The sequence below is a fragment of the Xiphophorus couchianus genome, chromosome 15, assembly GCF_001444195.1.
Source record: "Xiphophorus couchianus chromosome 15, X_couchianus-1.0, whole genome shotgun sequence".
NCBI classification, from domain to species: Eukaryota; Metazoa; Chordata; class Actinopteri; order Cyprinodontiformes; family Poeciliidae; genus Xiphophorus; species Xiphophorus couchianus.
Genome location: NC_040242.1, coordinates 17362459 through 17377459, shown reverse-complemented (window position 1 = coordinate 17377459; position 15001 = coordinate 17362459). Strand labels below are relative to the sequence as shown.

The 15001-nt window shown below is 39.6% G+C and overlaps 1 protein-coding gene across 7 annotated transcripts; it reads right to left on the bottom strand.

The window, feature by feature from the left end:
* Positions 1 to 1161: 1161 nt before the first annotated feature.
* On the bottom strand, positions 1162 to 14651 carry hmgn3 (high mobility group nucleosomal binding domain 3). 7 transcript variants are annotated; one of them, XM_028040350.1, is made up of 7 exons: positions 14355 to 14599; positions 9603 to 9653; positions 9331 to 9360; positions 6887 to 6937; positions 5873 to 5965; positions 5588 to 5687; positions 1162 to 2001 (listed from the first exon to the last, which is right to left on the bottom strand). In XM_028040350.1, exons 1-7 carry the CDS (start codon positions 14367 to 14369, stop codon positions 1994 to 1996), a joined length of 348 nt encoding a protein of 115 aa, XP_027896151.1. In that variant the 5' UTR covers positions 14370 to 14599; the 3' UTR covers positions 1162 to 1993. The 7 variants fall into 7 exon arrangements, with proteins under 7 accessions (XP_027896151.1, XP_027896147.1, XP_027896152.1 ...); XM_028040346.1 differs by lacking the exon at positions 14355 to 14599 and adding an exon at positions 13666 to 13842; XM_028040351.1 differs by lacking the exon at positions 9331 to 9360 and having other exon boundaries at positions 14355 to 14651.
* Positions 14652 to 15001: the final 350 nt, after the last annotated feature.

Here is a 15001-nt window from a genome sequence, read left to right as displayed (position 1 = left end):
CTGGTCCAACCCTAAGAGCCATTTCTGCCCAACAAAACTTATTTTAGTCACAAAAGCAACATGAATCTTCAGAACAAACCTACAATAGGGAATGTGTTTGTATTTTTAAATTACAGAACAAAATAAAATTTGATTTTTGTTTCAGAGTTAATACATTTCTTTCAAATTTTATAGAAAAAGAACAGTTTGCAATAGACTGACAAAGGAAGGCTTTTTTTTTTTTTACACTGTCGTTCTTTGTGTAAATGTTATGCATAAATTGGTTGCTGACGCCCTGCCGCAAACATCACAATAGTGAAACATGGTGGTGGCAGCATCATGCTGTGGGGAAGGTTTCTTAGGCTTAAATGGAGAAGCTAGTAGTATTGAAGAAGGCTTGAGAAGAAGGTTAGAAAGTTCACCATCTTTTAGGAGGAGCTAAGATCCAATAGTTTAGATCAGGGGTGTCCAAAGTTTTAGTCATGTAGGTCAAAAGTTAATATTACTCTGAGAACTCCAAAAAAAAAAAAAAAAAATTAACATTAGCGAATAAATTATTTAAACCTTTTTGTACAAAACGGATGGTTTTCATTACAGATCTGAAACTTGAAAGGAATTCTGAGCGTTTTCTGGATTAAAAGTTTTCCATTTCTTTTGGGCTCAATTGAAACAAATTATTCTAAACTATTTGCTATATTTAGCCAAGTTTAGTAAATTCAGTAAAAGCCAATTTGGGCGCAGCAAACTCAACATTTCAGTAAAAGTGTCGGCTATAAAAGGCTTAGTTAACACAAATAATTTGCGTCCTGCTTAACATTTTCCATTGATGTCGGTAATAATTTTACCCTGATTACAAAGAAAAATCTGTCCAAGGGCCACAGATAGCCACCAGGATGTCCATAGCCTAACACACCAAATATACTGGTGTGTTAGGACGGACCAGTCAAAGTCCACACCTAAATAAACTGTGAACGTATTGACCTTATGTGTGCCATGTTTCCTCAGATTTTTATAAAAACTTTAGAAACCACAGAATCTTTTCAACATCACAATCATGCTTCGTTTCATTTCGTCACATAAAACCCCAAATATAACCACGTTGAACTTTGACCCAGAAAACCCCACATTTGTTCTACTTACGCTAAAAGAAAGAAAGACAGAAAGGGGGGGGGGGATGGCAGGTATGTGTGATGGACTTTTACTTTTATTTCAAAATATTCTCTCCTAACAGGATGAAACTCCACCGAAGCCCCGAGGATCCGACGCCGACGGAGCCGCCCAGAACAGGAGCACCACTCGTTTATTGCTATGTCACTCTGCTTCAGGACAAGATGTTCAAAAAAAAAAAGAAAGAAAGAAAAAATACCCACAAACACTTCCACTCCAACACACATACAAAAGGAGCCATGTGGAACGGCGTTAGGGATTCTAAAAACTAGGAATTGTATTTTTTTTTTTAACTGCAGATGTTTTTTTGTTGTCTGGTCTCCCACTGCTCTGCATTTTTAACTTTCCACCTTACCCCAAGGAGTCTGGGGGGCGGCGAGGGAGAGGGCTAGAGATCAGGGCATCTCCTCATGACAGGCCGATAATGGTGACCTTCTTCGCAGAGGAATAACTACAAATAAGAGGCCAAACTGGTTTAGAGATCATAACAGTCGCATTTATGCCCCAGAATCTCGTTTTTTCTTCTTTCTTTTTTTTTTTTCAGGCATCACAAATAACATCTGCAACTGTCTGATAAAATCACTTCAATGTGCCTTTGAACATCTAAGATGAACGCTGTATTCTAAAGCAACACGGGATGCAAGAGGGAGCGGGAGGATGAGGGTTCTGCTGGTTGTCCATCGCTATCGCTAATCAAAAAAAGAGAGAGATAAAAAGATGGCATGGTACAAAAAAAAAAAAAATCATCACTAAAAAAAGATGCTTTGCTGCCATGAAATTGGAGCGGACGAGTCGGTGGACGAGTTGGAATCCTTACGCCTTCTCGTCGGTCGCCTCGTCTGCCGCTTCAGAGACCTGCCGGGAAGAAGACGGCGAGTTTTAGACGATCCGGCTGAGGTGGGTTTTAGAGGAAACAGATGCTATCCAAACGCTAAACCTAAACCAGGATGTTTTTATTGGCTTATTCTGGTTTGCTAAGACTCAAGTGTATGTGTGGGAGGTTTACTGGTATCGCATAATGTTGAGGTTTAAATCAGATAATGTGTAAGAGCGATGCCTGTCAGGATAAAGTTCGCTGGACGATAAATTGCCACAGAAGTTATCGCGATAAATGATAATATCGCAGTTTGGAGACGATTTTCCAGTGAAACAACGGTAATAGCAAAGCGGTGCAAGAACACATTCTCAAAGACAAACTTGAAATTCTAACAAACATTTAGCACCGGAAATGGAAGACATTTTAAATATCCAAGATAAATAAACAAAACAAATAAAATGAGTTATAAAGTATGAATTGTCCTTCAAAAAATGGCCAGTTGAGACCAAAGAGAAAGAGAAAATTGATAAATCATGAAAATAGAAATGATAGAGTCTGTTTAAATTTATCATGCAATAAATTGATTGATTATGACAGGCTTAGTCAAAACACTTTGAAGTATTTGATTAGAAACAATTGATGGAAACGGCAAAATTTAAAAAAAAAAAACTTCCTCATTTTCGCAAACAAAAATAGAAAGATGGGAGTGGTGGATCGCTTCCATCCACTGGTGGTGGTGGAAGTCTAAACTTCCCGCTCGGAGAGGAGAACTCTCCATTTTTCTGAAATGTGTGATCGGGGCTGATGTGCAACCCCTACATTTACGATAACTCTTTGAAGAATTTGAATCAATATAAGTTACGACAACATTTAATTTCTCTTTGGGATCAATAAAGTATTCTTGACTTTTAACTTGAATTTTATTTACTACAGCCATGAGTAACGTCAACATTTGATGAAGAGATGCTTTTTTGCGTAGCCTGATTGATTCGCTCCAAACCAGTACATGTAAACACACATAACTGGCTTTTTTTTTTTTTTTTTTCCTTTTGCAAGATTTCAAAGGAAATGCTTAAAATTAAATTTTAGAACTGAATTGGGTTGAAACACAGATGGTAACTGGAGATTTTTCTGCCTGCGTGCAGCGTAGTTACTCCATTCTGCTGGCAATGCCTCATCTAAAGTGTCATGGAAACACTGAGCTGCACAAGACGCCCCCTGGGTAACGTGAGGTGTGTTTCTTAATTAATCAAAAATCAAAAAAACCTCTACAACCAAAACTACCATATGTAAGTGCTACAGGACTTACAGTTGAAGCTAAATGTCTACATACAGAGCATAAAAAGACAAAAGTCCTTCTTTTTCACTGGTAAGACTTCAAACCAGAATAATCATTTCCTTTTGGAAATAATTTGGCTACCCTACATGATAATGATGTCACTGCTGTTGGAAATAGAGGAACGCCTGTAGATGTTTTATTGCTTGTTTGTTTTTGTTACAGGACACAAACGCACTGCTTCGTTGTGCAGCATCATGGAAAATCTGGACCATCCTTCCATGCAACTGCCTGGGGATGCGTTCAAAGTTCAAACAATAATTCTGTAGCATAAACGAGGTGGGAATGTCCCGCCCATGCCACCGTTCAGGTCCTGTGTCGCAGAGATGAACGCAACACACATTGGTGTGAAATGTGTGAGAGTTTGGTGAAACTGGTAAGAGAATGTGATTATCCGTAGTGTAGCGTGTCTTTGCACCAACATGGCCAGAAAGGCAATTCAGCGAGGGCAAAGTCGTCCAAAGAGCAACATAGAAAGCTGGGTTATAGATTGCAAATGCATAGACAGAAAGTTTAATTCTGAAGACTTATCTGTGGTTTGACGAAAGTAAAATCGAAGTGTTTGCACCTGATGGTCATTCTTTCATTTGGAGGAAAAAAAGAGAGAAATCTTGCAGACTGTAGAGGTTTAATAAATTTTGTGCATTTGTTTTAATCAAGGAGAATACGAGTCAGCTGGTACTTCTTCATTTATTAAAAGAATCAGGAATCAAAGGAGTAACTTTGGTGACGTCTCAAATGGCTTTAAAAGAGCTTTATAAATAAATTTGACATTGACATTGAGGTCAAAAGTGCTCAAATAAAATATAATGACATGTGGGTTAGCCCGTAGCGGGACATAGTTGTTTTCCTGTCCTAAATAGATACAGGCTGATGCATTACATACAACCCATAAGATGACATCTTTGGTTTCTGTCCTCGACAATCGTGGTATGCTAATATGTCTCGTGCTTGTCGCAAGTAGGGACGTTTTGTGTTCCCTAAATATTGGACTGTGTTGTGTGAGACCAGTAGTATCACTCTTAACTGTATCGTACCATTGCCTTAAGAACCTACAACTAAAGGCGGCCCTGGAATGGTGCGATACGGGTTGGTTGTATGATCTGCTTTTACAATGGGAATAGACAAATGAGCGAACAAACCTAACTTTTCAGTGGAATCGGGGCATAAGGCACATTTCTGATAACAGGATACTTCCTTGAAACAGCGTGGAATTAGTATTTGTTGAAGAAAATGGAAACTTGTTTGCAACAGGATGTTCTGTTTTGTTCTTTGTGTGGGAAAGTTGTTTTTGTTTTGTGTGTTTTTTGGTGTTAAATTCTGATACACTGATGGAGCTGTTGTTAGGCGGTTGCTTTGACAACGGGTCTGCGGGTAGCCGACACACAGAGCAAGAAAAAAGAAAAATTTGAGTGGTTTTGAGCTGTTCTTCAGCGTTTTTTCTGCGTTATTCCTCTATCCGCTGTGGCGCACCACACCGAGTTGATAATATCTACATCTCCAGCTTTCATTTTGCTAACAAAATTGTTCTACTGTGGCAGCGCAGCTATGCATGGCAGGTAAAAGGATCATCTTGTCGCCCTACAACATTGCGCGCATTCGCAAAATTGCCAAATGTAAACAATGACATGCAACGTTTCTATAGTAAGTATGATACTACTTACTATAGATACTACTACAGAGGTAATACAATGTGCTGAAGTGACCATAATTTTCCCAGTTGCCACCTGCCACGTATCTTACCAAAAGGCAAATGTCAGATCAAACATATACTTTACAAACCTCAAATTTGTCACCTCCCTGCTGAGCACGTGATAAATTTTGATCCAGAAAAGTGTGTATTGATTGAATGATTTAATATATTTAAAGCTTTTCCCGGCTATGTGACTTACTCCTCCTCATTGTTTTCTAACCAGCACTAAAATATCACCGGCAGTTAGCCTTAACTTGAAAAGGGGGATCCAATGTGTCTGCTTCCTCTGAGTGACTACTGGAGGGACCGGCTGTCTGAGAACGCAGTGACCCAATCACATTTCACTTCACAGCTTTGTGCAGCAGCAGTAAAAACTCTGTCCTTGGCTCACTTCGCTGCAGAACAAGCAACACGTCCTCCCCGTCCGACCCCATCCCCGCTGGCTGAAGTCACATTTTCAAACCTCACAACAAACACAGCACTCCACAGCACACTGGCTAAGCGTTAGCTACGTAGAAATGAAGAAGTGGTTAGTGACTAAAAGTAAAAAAATAAATAAATCACAGAGAGGTGAGTTAGGATCATTGCAGCATACCCTTAACTCTGACTGTCTCGCTCTGCCCTTTCACTGACATCAAGGAGGGAGCCATGCTTCTGATGGAGGACACACTCACAGATGGACGAGACACATAGATCTATGTTTGTGTGTGTGTGTGTGTGGAGGAGATACATGATATGATCGTGGTGTGAGTTAATGAGGAAAACAGATGTTAAGTAATTCATTGAAAGGATGATGTTTGCATACATTGACATAAAAATCAGTTTTTTTTCTTTCTATCCCTTAGGGAATAAAGTATGCTTTATATTCCTTCCTTCATACCTCGTTGGCCTTGGTCTCCCCATTCTGGGCCGGACCATCTTCCTTCTTCCCCTTACCGCCGCCCTTCTTGGCCTTTGCTCCTTTTTCTTCTTTCTGCCACGAGACAAAAGACAAGACCTCCAGGTTTAAGGAACCAATGCGGGGCTAATTTCAGTTTCAAGGAAGCAGCAAGATTTTATTTTAAAGGCCCCCCTGGCATCTCAAATAGTTATCATACACTTTAAGAGGACTCCAAATTCATTTGTCAGAGAAACAAGCCCGCAGCATCACAGGTTCTTTACCTACTTTGTATTGTTAGCAATGGACAAGAGGCACTTTTCCACCATTTGTTTCACACCAAACGCACTTGGAGTGTTGGTTGTTACAAAGCTTAATTTTGGTCTCATCTGACGAAATAGCTAAATCTAGCATGCCTTGTAAATAACTTGTTGGCATGGAGACAGCATTTAATGCCTGATATGGAGACTTTTAAACCTTTCATTGACATGGACATGATTAGAAGCTTATTATTTGTAGCCATTTCCAGACTTTCAAGACCAGAACCTGTTTGCCTTACCTAAAAGGCGTTTTTTGTCGTCTTTCCCATTTTGAAGACTAAGTGAAGTGGGATTCTGGATATCTCATCGTACTCATATCCCAGGGAAATAGAAAACCATGGATTACGAATTAAAAGTCATTCAACTCTTTGATCAACTTAAAGTCAAAACAACATAAACTAGGAAAATGTTTCAGTTAGTTTTACTGGGATTTTTGTTTTTATTGGAATTGTAGCGCCTGTAATTTTGTTAAACGACTCCAACACCCCAACGGAGTCAATACGCCTAAAATAAAAGTTGGAATACTCTCAAATTTTCCAGTTAGCTTATGCACCAGCAATAAAAGAAGAATGTATTTGAATGCCTCTACACGTCTTTTACCAGGGATGCCAGTAAATGTGGACGAAGCATCCAGCAGTGTTGCTGATGGAACCAAGTACTTCAAGTTTTTTAAAGTGCGACTGAGTGGGTCCCTCACCTTGACAACGGTCTTCTTGGGCTTCACCTCAGCTTTGGGCGGAGCAGGTTTCTAAAAACAACAACAAAAATCACATCAGTGAGAACTGACTATTCTCACATTTTATAAGAATTATTTGATTCAGTCTCTTCAATCTGAGCCATTTTATGATAGTTATAGTACCCTTAATATAGTAGATGGTAGTGAAACTCATGTCTGACGAGAATCTTGATTAAAAGCTAATATACTTGGATTTTGTTTTGTTACAAATTTGTGACATTCCTCTGCATCTTGACCTCAAACGACAGATCAGTGACGCGATCGCACTGGAAAACGAGCAAATTTGGAGCAGATTTTCCTACAGTACTGAGTGTGAACGAGTGCACCCTGAAGCCATGAGCTTCAGTAACACTGCAGTCAAAAAATTTAAATCATGTGATTTTGTTTCTCCTAAGAATATCCTTCCTGTACAGAGGATGAGCCTTGTAGAGCTTCAACAATGGTTCACTGTGAGGTTAACTCTTTAAACAGTTGAAATGAAGACATAGCAAGTCGGGAATCAGGCAAAAAAGAATGGATGGCACCGTTTTCATATTAGGTTTTCTATAATAGCATCAAATTTAACGTGGGAAATATATTTTCTGCAATATACATTTCTATTATTTGTCAAAAGGTATATATAGGTGTATACTAGTCAAAATATGTAGGATAGCAAATGTGTGAATCAATAAATCTACTAACGTCCAAATTTAACCCTGCCAGACCCCGACAAAATAAATAAACAAATTCCTATTCAAATATTGTTGATGTTAACATTAAAAAATATATATATATCTGTCATTGTTACAGAAAAGTCTGGACTAGGAATGTAACTAGCTGGTGAATTTCTATTTGCCAAAAAACACAAAACCTTTCAAACAATTTTATTGTTGATGCAAAAATGCTTCGTAAACAACCTGCACACCCACAATTGAATCCAAACATCTACATACGTTGAATACGCTCTGTTGAAACTGTTGGAAATCAGTTGCAACAGTTTCAAAGTCTGTTGAAACTGTATACATTTATTACACGATTAATTACTTTTTATGTGAAATAATTTGTGTACTTTGTAAAATGTCGCTTATGCCAGATACAGCCTGGCAAACTTACAAAGATGTTCACCTGTTAACTGTGACAATTCTAATGATTATGATTGTAATAAAAAACAAAAATAAAATCATGTTATATTATTACCATCCCACCCTGTCTTGTGTCTTAAAGCTGCTTCGGAAATGTATATATATTTCTGTTTGTGTGTATACTTTTTAATGTTCAACTGTGACAAGCAAAAACAATGTCTTTAAAGTCATGTTGAAAGTGACTTTGCGGTGATCCTTTTCTGTAAACTCTTGGTGAAAAAGAGAAAATCTAGTTATCCCAAAATATGTAAGTATTAACAGATAACAGAAAATCAATATTATCTCTTTTCTTGGAACATAGTAACATTTTATAGCACAATCAAGTAACTATGTTAACTTCAGTTGTTAAAAAAATGCTACATTTATCAAATATGTCTTGTAATTTAACGCCTTGAACTTTGGCCTCTGTCGCTTTAAGAAACTCCTGCTCTTCCTGAAACTCCGCCTTGGAGATGTCGTCACAGTCTCCTCTATTGACCTTTAAACAACATTTTTACCAACGTTTCATTGAGAAGTAGCTCCTATTATGACCTCAGCAGATGTGCAATTACACCAGGTGTTTGCTAATTGCAGCTGGCTAGTCTGAAGGAGCTGAGTGGGGAAGTGACGTCTTCCCCACTCAGGGGAGGGAGAAACTCAGTAGCTTGGAAACTGAAGCTTCAAGGAAGAGCTATGTCTCCGCCTTAGAGACAGCTTAATGGTCGCCATAGAAATTAAATGATTTCTCAAACATGCATGAAAGAATTAAAGCAACACTCTAGGCATGTTTTTGATAAGAGAATAACATTGCAACATGATGTAAAGCTTTAAAAAAGTCCATTTAACATAATACTGCCCCATGCAAACATGCAAAAACATGCAAAGACTCAATGGATGGATAAAACATGCAAAGTACAAAACACAGAGAGAAAAGTCACTTGTAGGGCACAGCTGAATGACCAGAGTCACTGGCATAATGTAGAATATCATCATTTGTCAGATCATTTTGCATCTAAATGAAACTGGTTTTAGTAATTTGGCCTGATTAAAACCAGCCCTGCAGCAGACCCGGACCACAGCGGACAGAAACAACAGAAAAAAACAAAACGCATGCATACCAAGCCAGAACTCGGCCCTCGGGGAGAGGGGGGGAGGACGATCATGAAATTTATAAACACCGACTCCGTCGATCAAAGCCGCAAACTGGATTTGTGACTTTAGCAACGGCTATGAGGGGAGTTTTGAAGAGAGCGGAGAGAGGACAGCTACAGAGGTGAAGACAGGAAGGGGGAGAGGGAAACTTACCGCCGACAATCTCTCTGACCTTCTGGTGGGCTTGAAGGAGCAAGGGATGAGAAAAGAGCGAGAGAGAGAGAGAGACAGAGAGAAAGAAAAAGAGAGAGACATATCAAATACACTCTGTGGACAGCTACAAATGTCCTAATTATTAACCTGCCCTGTTTTCTCATACATATACATACACCGTCAACACAGTCAATACAAACCCACAGCATGTCGTAACAAACACACAGCACAAAAAAAAATAAAAAAACCTTCATGTCATGTCAAATATTTACCTCTTGCTTTGTGACTTTAGAGGCTTCCTTACCCTCAGCACCCTCTGGGGACTGAAAGAAAAGAAAATAAGAAGGTTAAAAACTAAAGATTTAAGTGATTTACATCGATTATCTTGACTGATTAAGATGATTCGGTTAATAAATGTGTATTTCTTTCACAAATGAACAATAAAAGAAAGGGTTTACTGCTCTTAATATTTGTGATACTCCTTTGGATTTGGACACGATTACTCCTAATAGAGATGTTTTCATTCTTCATTTTATAAAACTGAAGTCAAAAATTAAAACATCCTTTTAATTCCAATTTTCGTATTTTAATAAACTTAAAATACACCCCTTTAGGTGATATTTCCCCCTTAGGAATTCTTAAATTACTAGGAAATTATAACCAGTGAAAACAGTTGTACGATTTATAATCTTTTGCTTATTGTTGAGCTAAAATAAATTACAGGCCATCTTTTGTCGACCCCTGGGGGAAATAATTTCAACTCTAAAGGTTTACAAAACTAATTAGGATTTATCAATCTGCAATTTTTGCATATCTAATAGAGCCTGATGTTCGGTAAAGTTTCACCTGAGTGATTTAATTACCACGTTTCTCTTCTTTTTATGAGTTGAAAACTGCTTAGAGGTGCACTACAGGTTCATGTTGTGTAAATGATATGCACCGTGATGATGCTGGAAGCTCTCCGGTGATTTCCATTTTAATAAAAGATGCATAGGCTGCACAGTGGCGCAGTTGGTAGCACTGTTGCCTTGCAGCAAGAAGGTCCTGGGTTCGATTCCCGGCCGGGGTCTTTCTGCATGGAGTTTGCATGTTCTCCCTGTGCATGCGTGGGTTCTCTCCGGGTACTCCGGCTTCCTCCCACAGTCCAAAAAACATGACTGTTAGGTTAATTGGTCTATCTAAATTCTCCCTAGGGGTGTGTGTTGTGTGTGAATGGTTGTTTGTCCTGTATGTCTTTGTGTGGCCCTGCGACAGACTGGCGACCTGTCCAGGGTGTACCCCGCCTCCCGCCTGGAACGTAGCTGGAGATGGGCACCAGCAACCCTCCCGACCCCATTAGGGACAAGGGTGAACAGAAAATGGATGGATGGATGGATGGATGGATAAAAGATGCATCTGGCCAACAACAGAGTTCCTTCGAGGCGTAATGGGCTGTAAATAGCGCCGGCCCAAGGCATAAGTGAAACATTCGGCTGCTGAAAGCGTCCCCGCCTCCTAAGATCACTTAAGATCACATGGGACCGGCTGACAAATGTAATATTTGCAAGAGTATGATTCAAATTTATGGCGGGACTAGATTAAAATTTTGAATTGAGTTAATTGCAGGGACTTTAATTAATTAATCCCAATTAAATGGATCATCATCTAAAATTACATATCTGCAAAATAAGCAGCATTCCCGATTCAAATAGACGATGATGCTACATTATTGGGTAAATTTAAGTATGTGCTCAACAACAAAGAGGCATATTGTTTTTAATCTGTTATTTAAGTAATTCAACCATGAAAATGGATCAAAGTGACATTATACACAATTGGCTTTCAAATGTTTCATTAATGTAATGTTTTTAAAAAAAAAAAAAACTTCTTGAAGTATGAGCTGTGGACGCTGACATTTAGCGTTTGCGGCATCTGTGCGGTTGCATGGTTAGCATTGAGATGCTAGTTAGGCTAACTTCTTTTAGCACAAGTTGAACACAACGATAATCTTCTCCAATCAGATTGCCTTTTAAAGGTTAAATTAAACCTACAGTTTGCCCAGAAAGCATCATTATCATCCGTTGCTGTTGCTTGCGTGTCAGATTTACGAGCGTACCAGAACCGTACAAACACAAAGGTTCCAGTCAGGACCTTTGTATCCCGGCTCATACAGGCGCATCTGGATAAACCACAAATTTTCAAATGTAAATTCGTTAGTTATTTACTTAAAATGGGCGAATATCACAAACGACAAAATAAGACACATGACAGCTTACATATTCATAGGTAAGACTGCTGAAGTGACAGCTTTTCATATTCATGGAAGGTTCAGTGGAAGGCAAACATGTAAAAAAAAAAAAAAAAAAAAAAGAGGGACAAGTATGAGGGACAACCACAGCATTGACAGGATTGTGAAGCTTAAAAAATGGAAGAGTTTATGATAAATTTATAAGACATGAACTGCAGATGCAGTCAGTGGTTCACGTGCCACCAGGCACAAACACATCCAAGCAAGACATGGCCTACATCTGTCGCATTTCTTGTACCAGAAGCATCTTATCTGGAACTGGAAGAAAAAGAACTGGGCTTTAGATAAAAGTAAAGTTTGTGTTTCATTTTTAAATCAAGATGTCAGAGTCTGGAGGAAGAGTTGGAGAGGAACATAAAGGAACAATACAGCAGATCCAACAATGAAGATGACCAATAGCATCAAAGCAACCTGGGCTTCACTGACACCTCAGAAATACACATTTCCAGACACAGTGACACTTTATAGCACAATCAAGTAAAAGGTACCTTTAGTTGTTATAAAAATGCTGCTGTATATAAATAAAAAATGACATAAAATTTTTTTGACTTTGCAATTTGACCCATCTGTTTCTTTAAGAAGCTCCTACTCTTTCCAACACTCCACCTTCAACACTTCGTCAGAACAACCCTCCTCCATTGGGCTGTTTGCAACCGTTCTTAGGAGAGGCATCCCCGAATGGTTGCCATGGGAGATTCAAGGATTCCTCAAACATGCATGAAAGAATCAAAGCAATGCACCAGATATAATAGGGGTGCACCGATTGCAGTTTTCTGGTCGATTGCTGATTACAGAGTTTTTAAAAAGAATAACTTAACATTTCCAATTTTAGCCAATACCATTTTTATGTCTGAACTGTTGCTCAAATATCAAGAAAGTTACTGAATTAGTAAGAATGGAGTGACTGTTGTTAACCGTAAATGTGCAGATATGATCTGGTCAGCCGGTTTGTCAGTCAAGCGTCTCTCATGGAAGAAAAGAAAAGCACAGTGGTTGATATTTAGACCTTTGCCGAGGTTGATAACATCGGTGGATAAGATCAGCTTCACATGTAAAAGTCGGCCAATCACCGGTCTCCCAAAATTAAGGAAATCGGCACCGATAGATCGGTGCACCCTTACTAAATAACAAAAATTTCACTGGTAAAATCAGTTGAGATAAATCCATGTCTCCCTCCTTCCTACAGAATATTAGCCAGGAGTTCAAGCTGTCCAAACAGTCATTTTGCAATGTTGTGCAAACCGATATTGAAACAAAATATTTGCAATTTCTTGTCGCCATAATTGACTGGAAAGAAAAACCTCATTTTTTAAAGGAATTTTATTTATTAAACACAGTAAAACGAGTCACACGCTTTGTGAGTATAGTTAATCGCATAGAGGGAAACTTGTTAGCGCCCTTAAATATTCTCCCATTTTGCATCTTGTCATAGTTTTCATGTTTTCGATCATGAAACCTAACCTGAATATCAACCAAAGATAACCTGAGCATATGATGATGATGAATTCATTAATTACAAAAAAAATAAATAAATAACTATCCAACAAAACAGGAGTTTTGGCCCACTCTTCTTTGCAGAATTTGTTTTCACTCTATTAAGGTGATGCAAAAGCGTCCAGACTTTGTCTAGGCCGCTCCAAAAACCTTTATGTTAGTTTTCTGAGCCACTCATCGGTAGACTTACGACCATTGTTCTGTTGCTAATGTTTATCTTTTTGAAATTCAAATTGATGACCTGAGACATTTAAGTGTGACCAAAAAAAAAAAAAAACAAAAAAAAAAACATTTTCACTAGGATGTACATTGAACAACACGCACAGGTCAACACCTCTTGGATGCAGGTGTAGGCACACAGCACGGAGGGGGAAAAGAGTCAGTTTTACATGCAATGTGACAATCGCATCATTTGCATGTGGGCGACCCCTCCGCCCCTAAATACCCCCTTGTCCCTCTCACTCTCCCTTTCCACTAAAATTCTCTGTCCTCAGAGGAGATTCTGCGCAGACAATAGCAGATTTCAGGTGATGCAAACGCCAAATTCCACGTACCCACGAACACAATCCAACAGCACTCGACGGCGTGCTGCTGTTTAGACAGTGAAGAGGCAACAGCAATTCCCTGATTCTTCCCTTCTTCCTTGTCTTTTTTTTTTTTTTTTGCCTGCTCGCTTCCTGAATATGGGATCGCTCATTCGGGTTGGCACCTACCATTTCTCCAAACTAAATTTAGACCAGGGGGTGTGCGATATGTTTCTTTTTTCCTCCCTCCTTTTGCTTCTGAAAAATATTCTGAAATGAAAAGTCTCCAGCTTAACTGTTTTCAACACATTTATAGTTAGATTCACGCGCCCATCCATCCTTCCATCCATCCATCCATCCATCTTGCGAATCCGTCTGACATTCTCGCCAGTCCGCACCGAGTCGGACAGGGAAGTGGGGGACGGGGGGGAGACCAACATACAAACGCTGACGTGAGGACAGAAATATTTATGATGCGAAAATAAATTTTTAAAAAAATTGAAAAAAAAAAAAAACACGTCGTAAAAATACACACTAAAAACAAGAAGCGTAGTGGCAGGGTTTCTCTTGAAACTTTGCCATCACCTCGCCTCACCTGCCTGCCGCGGCGTCGCCACATTAATCGCGCGCCGCTATTTTCGTCCAAAGCGAGAGGTGGAGGTGGTGGGGAAAGAGAGGGGTAAAAAAAACTACAGTGAAGTGCGCCGGCCGGAACTCACCTTTCTCTTCGGCATTTCTGCGCGTGAATAATTCTCCAGCCGAGCTCGAAGAAGGAGGAGAGAGACAAATGAGTTCAAAGCCGAAGGGCAGCGGGAGGTGAATTTGAACTACCTAGGAATACCGGATCAATATCTGAGCCACCTTGGATAATATGTTGATTATATGCACTCCCACAAAACTCTGTGCCTCCCCGATCCCATTGGCTGGAGGGGTCAGAATCCTTGCGCTGTGACGACTCCTGATTGGCCGGGTCGGTCTCTGTGTAAATAACAGGGCGGCGGGCATTGGCCGGGGTTTTCCCCCGAAGCTCTCTGTGATTGGCTGCGCGCTCTTTGTGCGCCGAGCCCGAGTTTTGAGGGAAAGTGGAGACGGGCCAATGGGAGAAGGGGCCCCATTGCTCTCTGTTTGGGGATCTGGGTGATGTAGAATGAGGGCAGAAAAAAAAAAAAAAAAAAAAAGGAACAAATAAAACACAAAGGACCAGAACCAGAAACCAAAAGGAAGAATGGCACGAACGTCCTCCATAAACGCGGTCCAGAAAATCTGATGGGCATTGTGTCTTGCAGGGGTTTCCCAGCCTGCTGTAAAGAACTAGATGGATCGTAATGTATGGCAGGTTTTTATGCAATTCTGCCAACCACATCTT

Bases quoted from the DNA above. Each gene is read 5' to 3' on its own strand.
- hmgn3 (XM_028040346.1), bottom strand. From the start codon at position 13,827: ATGGTAGGTGCCAACCCGAATGAGCGATCCCATATTCAGGAAGCGAGC. The intron at 6,938-9,330 runs GTAAGTTTCCCT...TGTTGTTTTTAG, and splicing joins GGTCAGAGAGATTGTCGGCG to AAACCTGCTCCGCCCAAAGC. The intron at 5,688-5,872 runs GTATGAAGGAAG...ACACAAACATAG, and splicing joins GGGAGACCAAGGCCAACGAG to ATCTATGTGTCTCGTCCATC.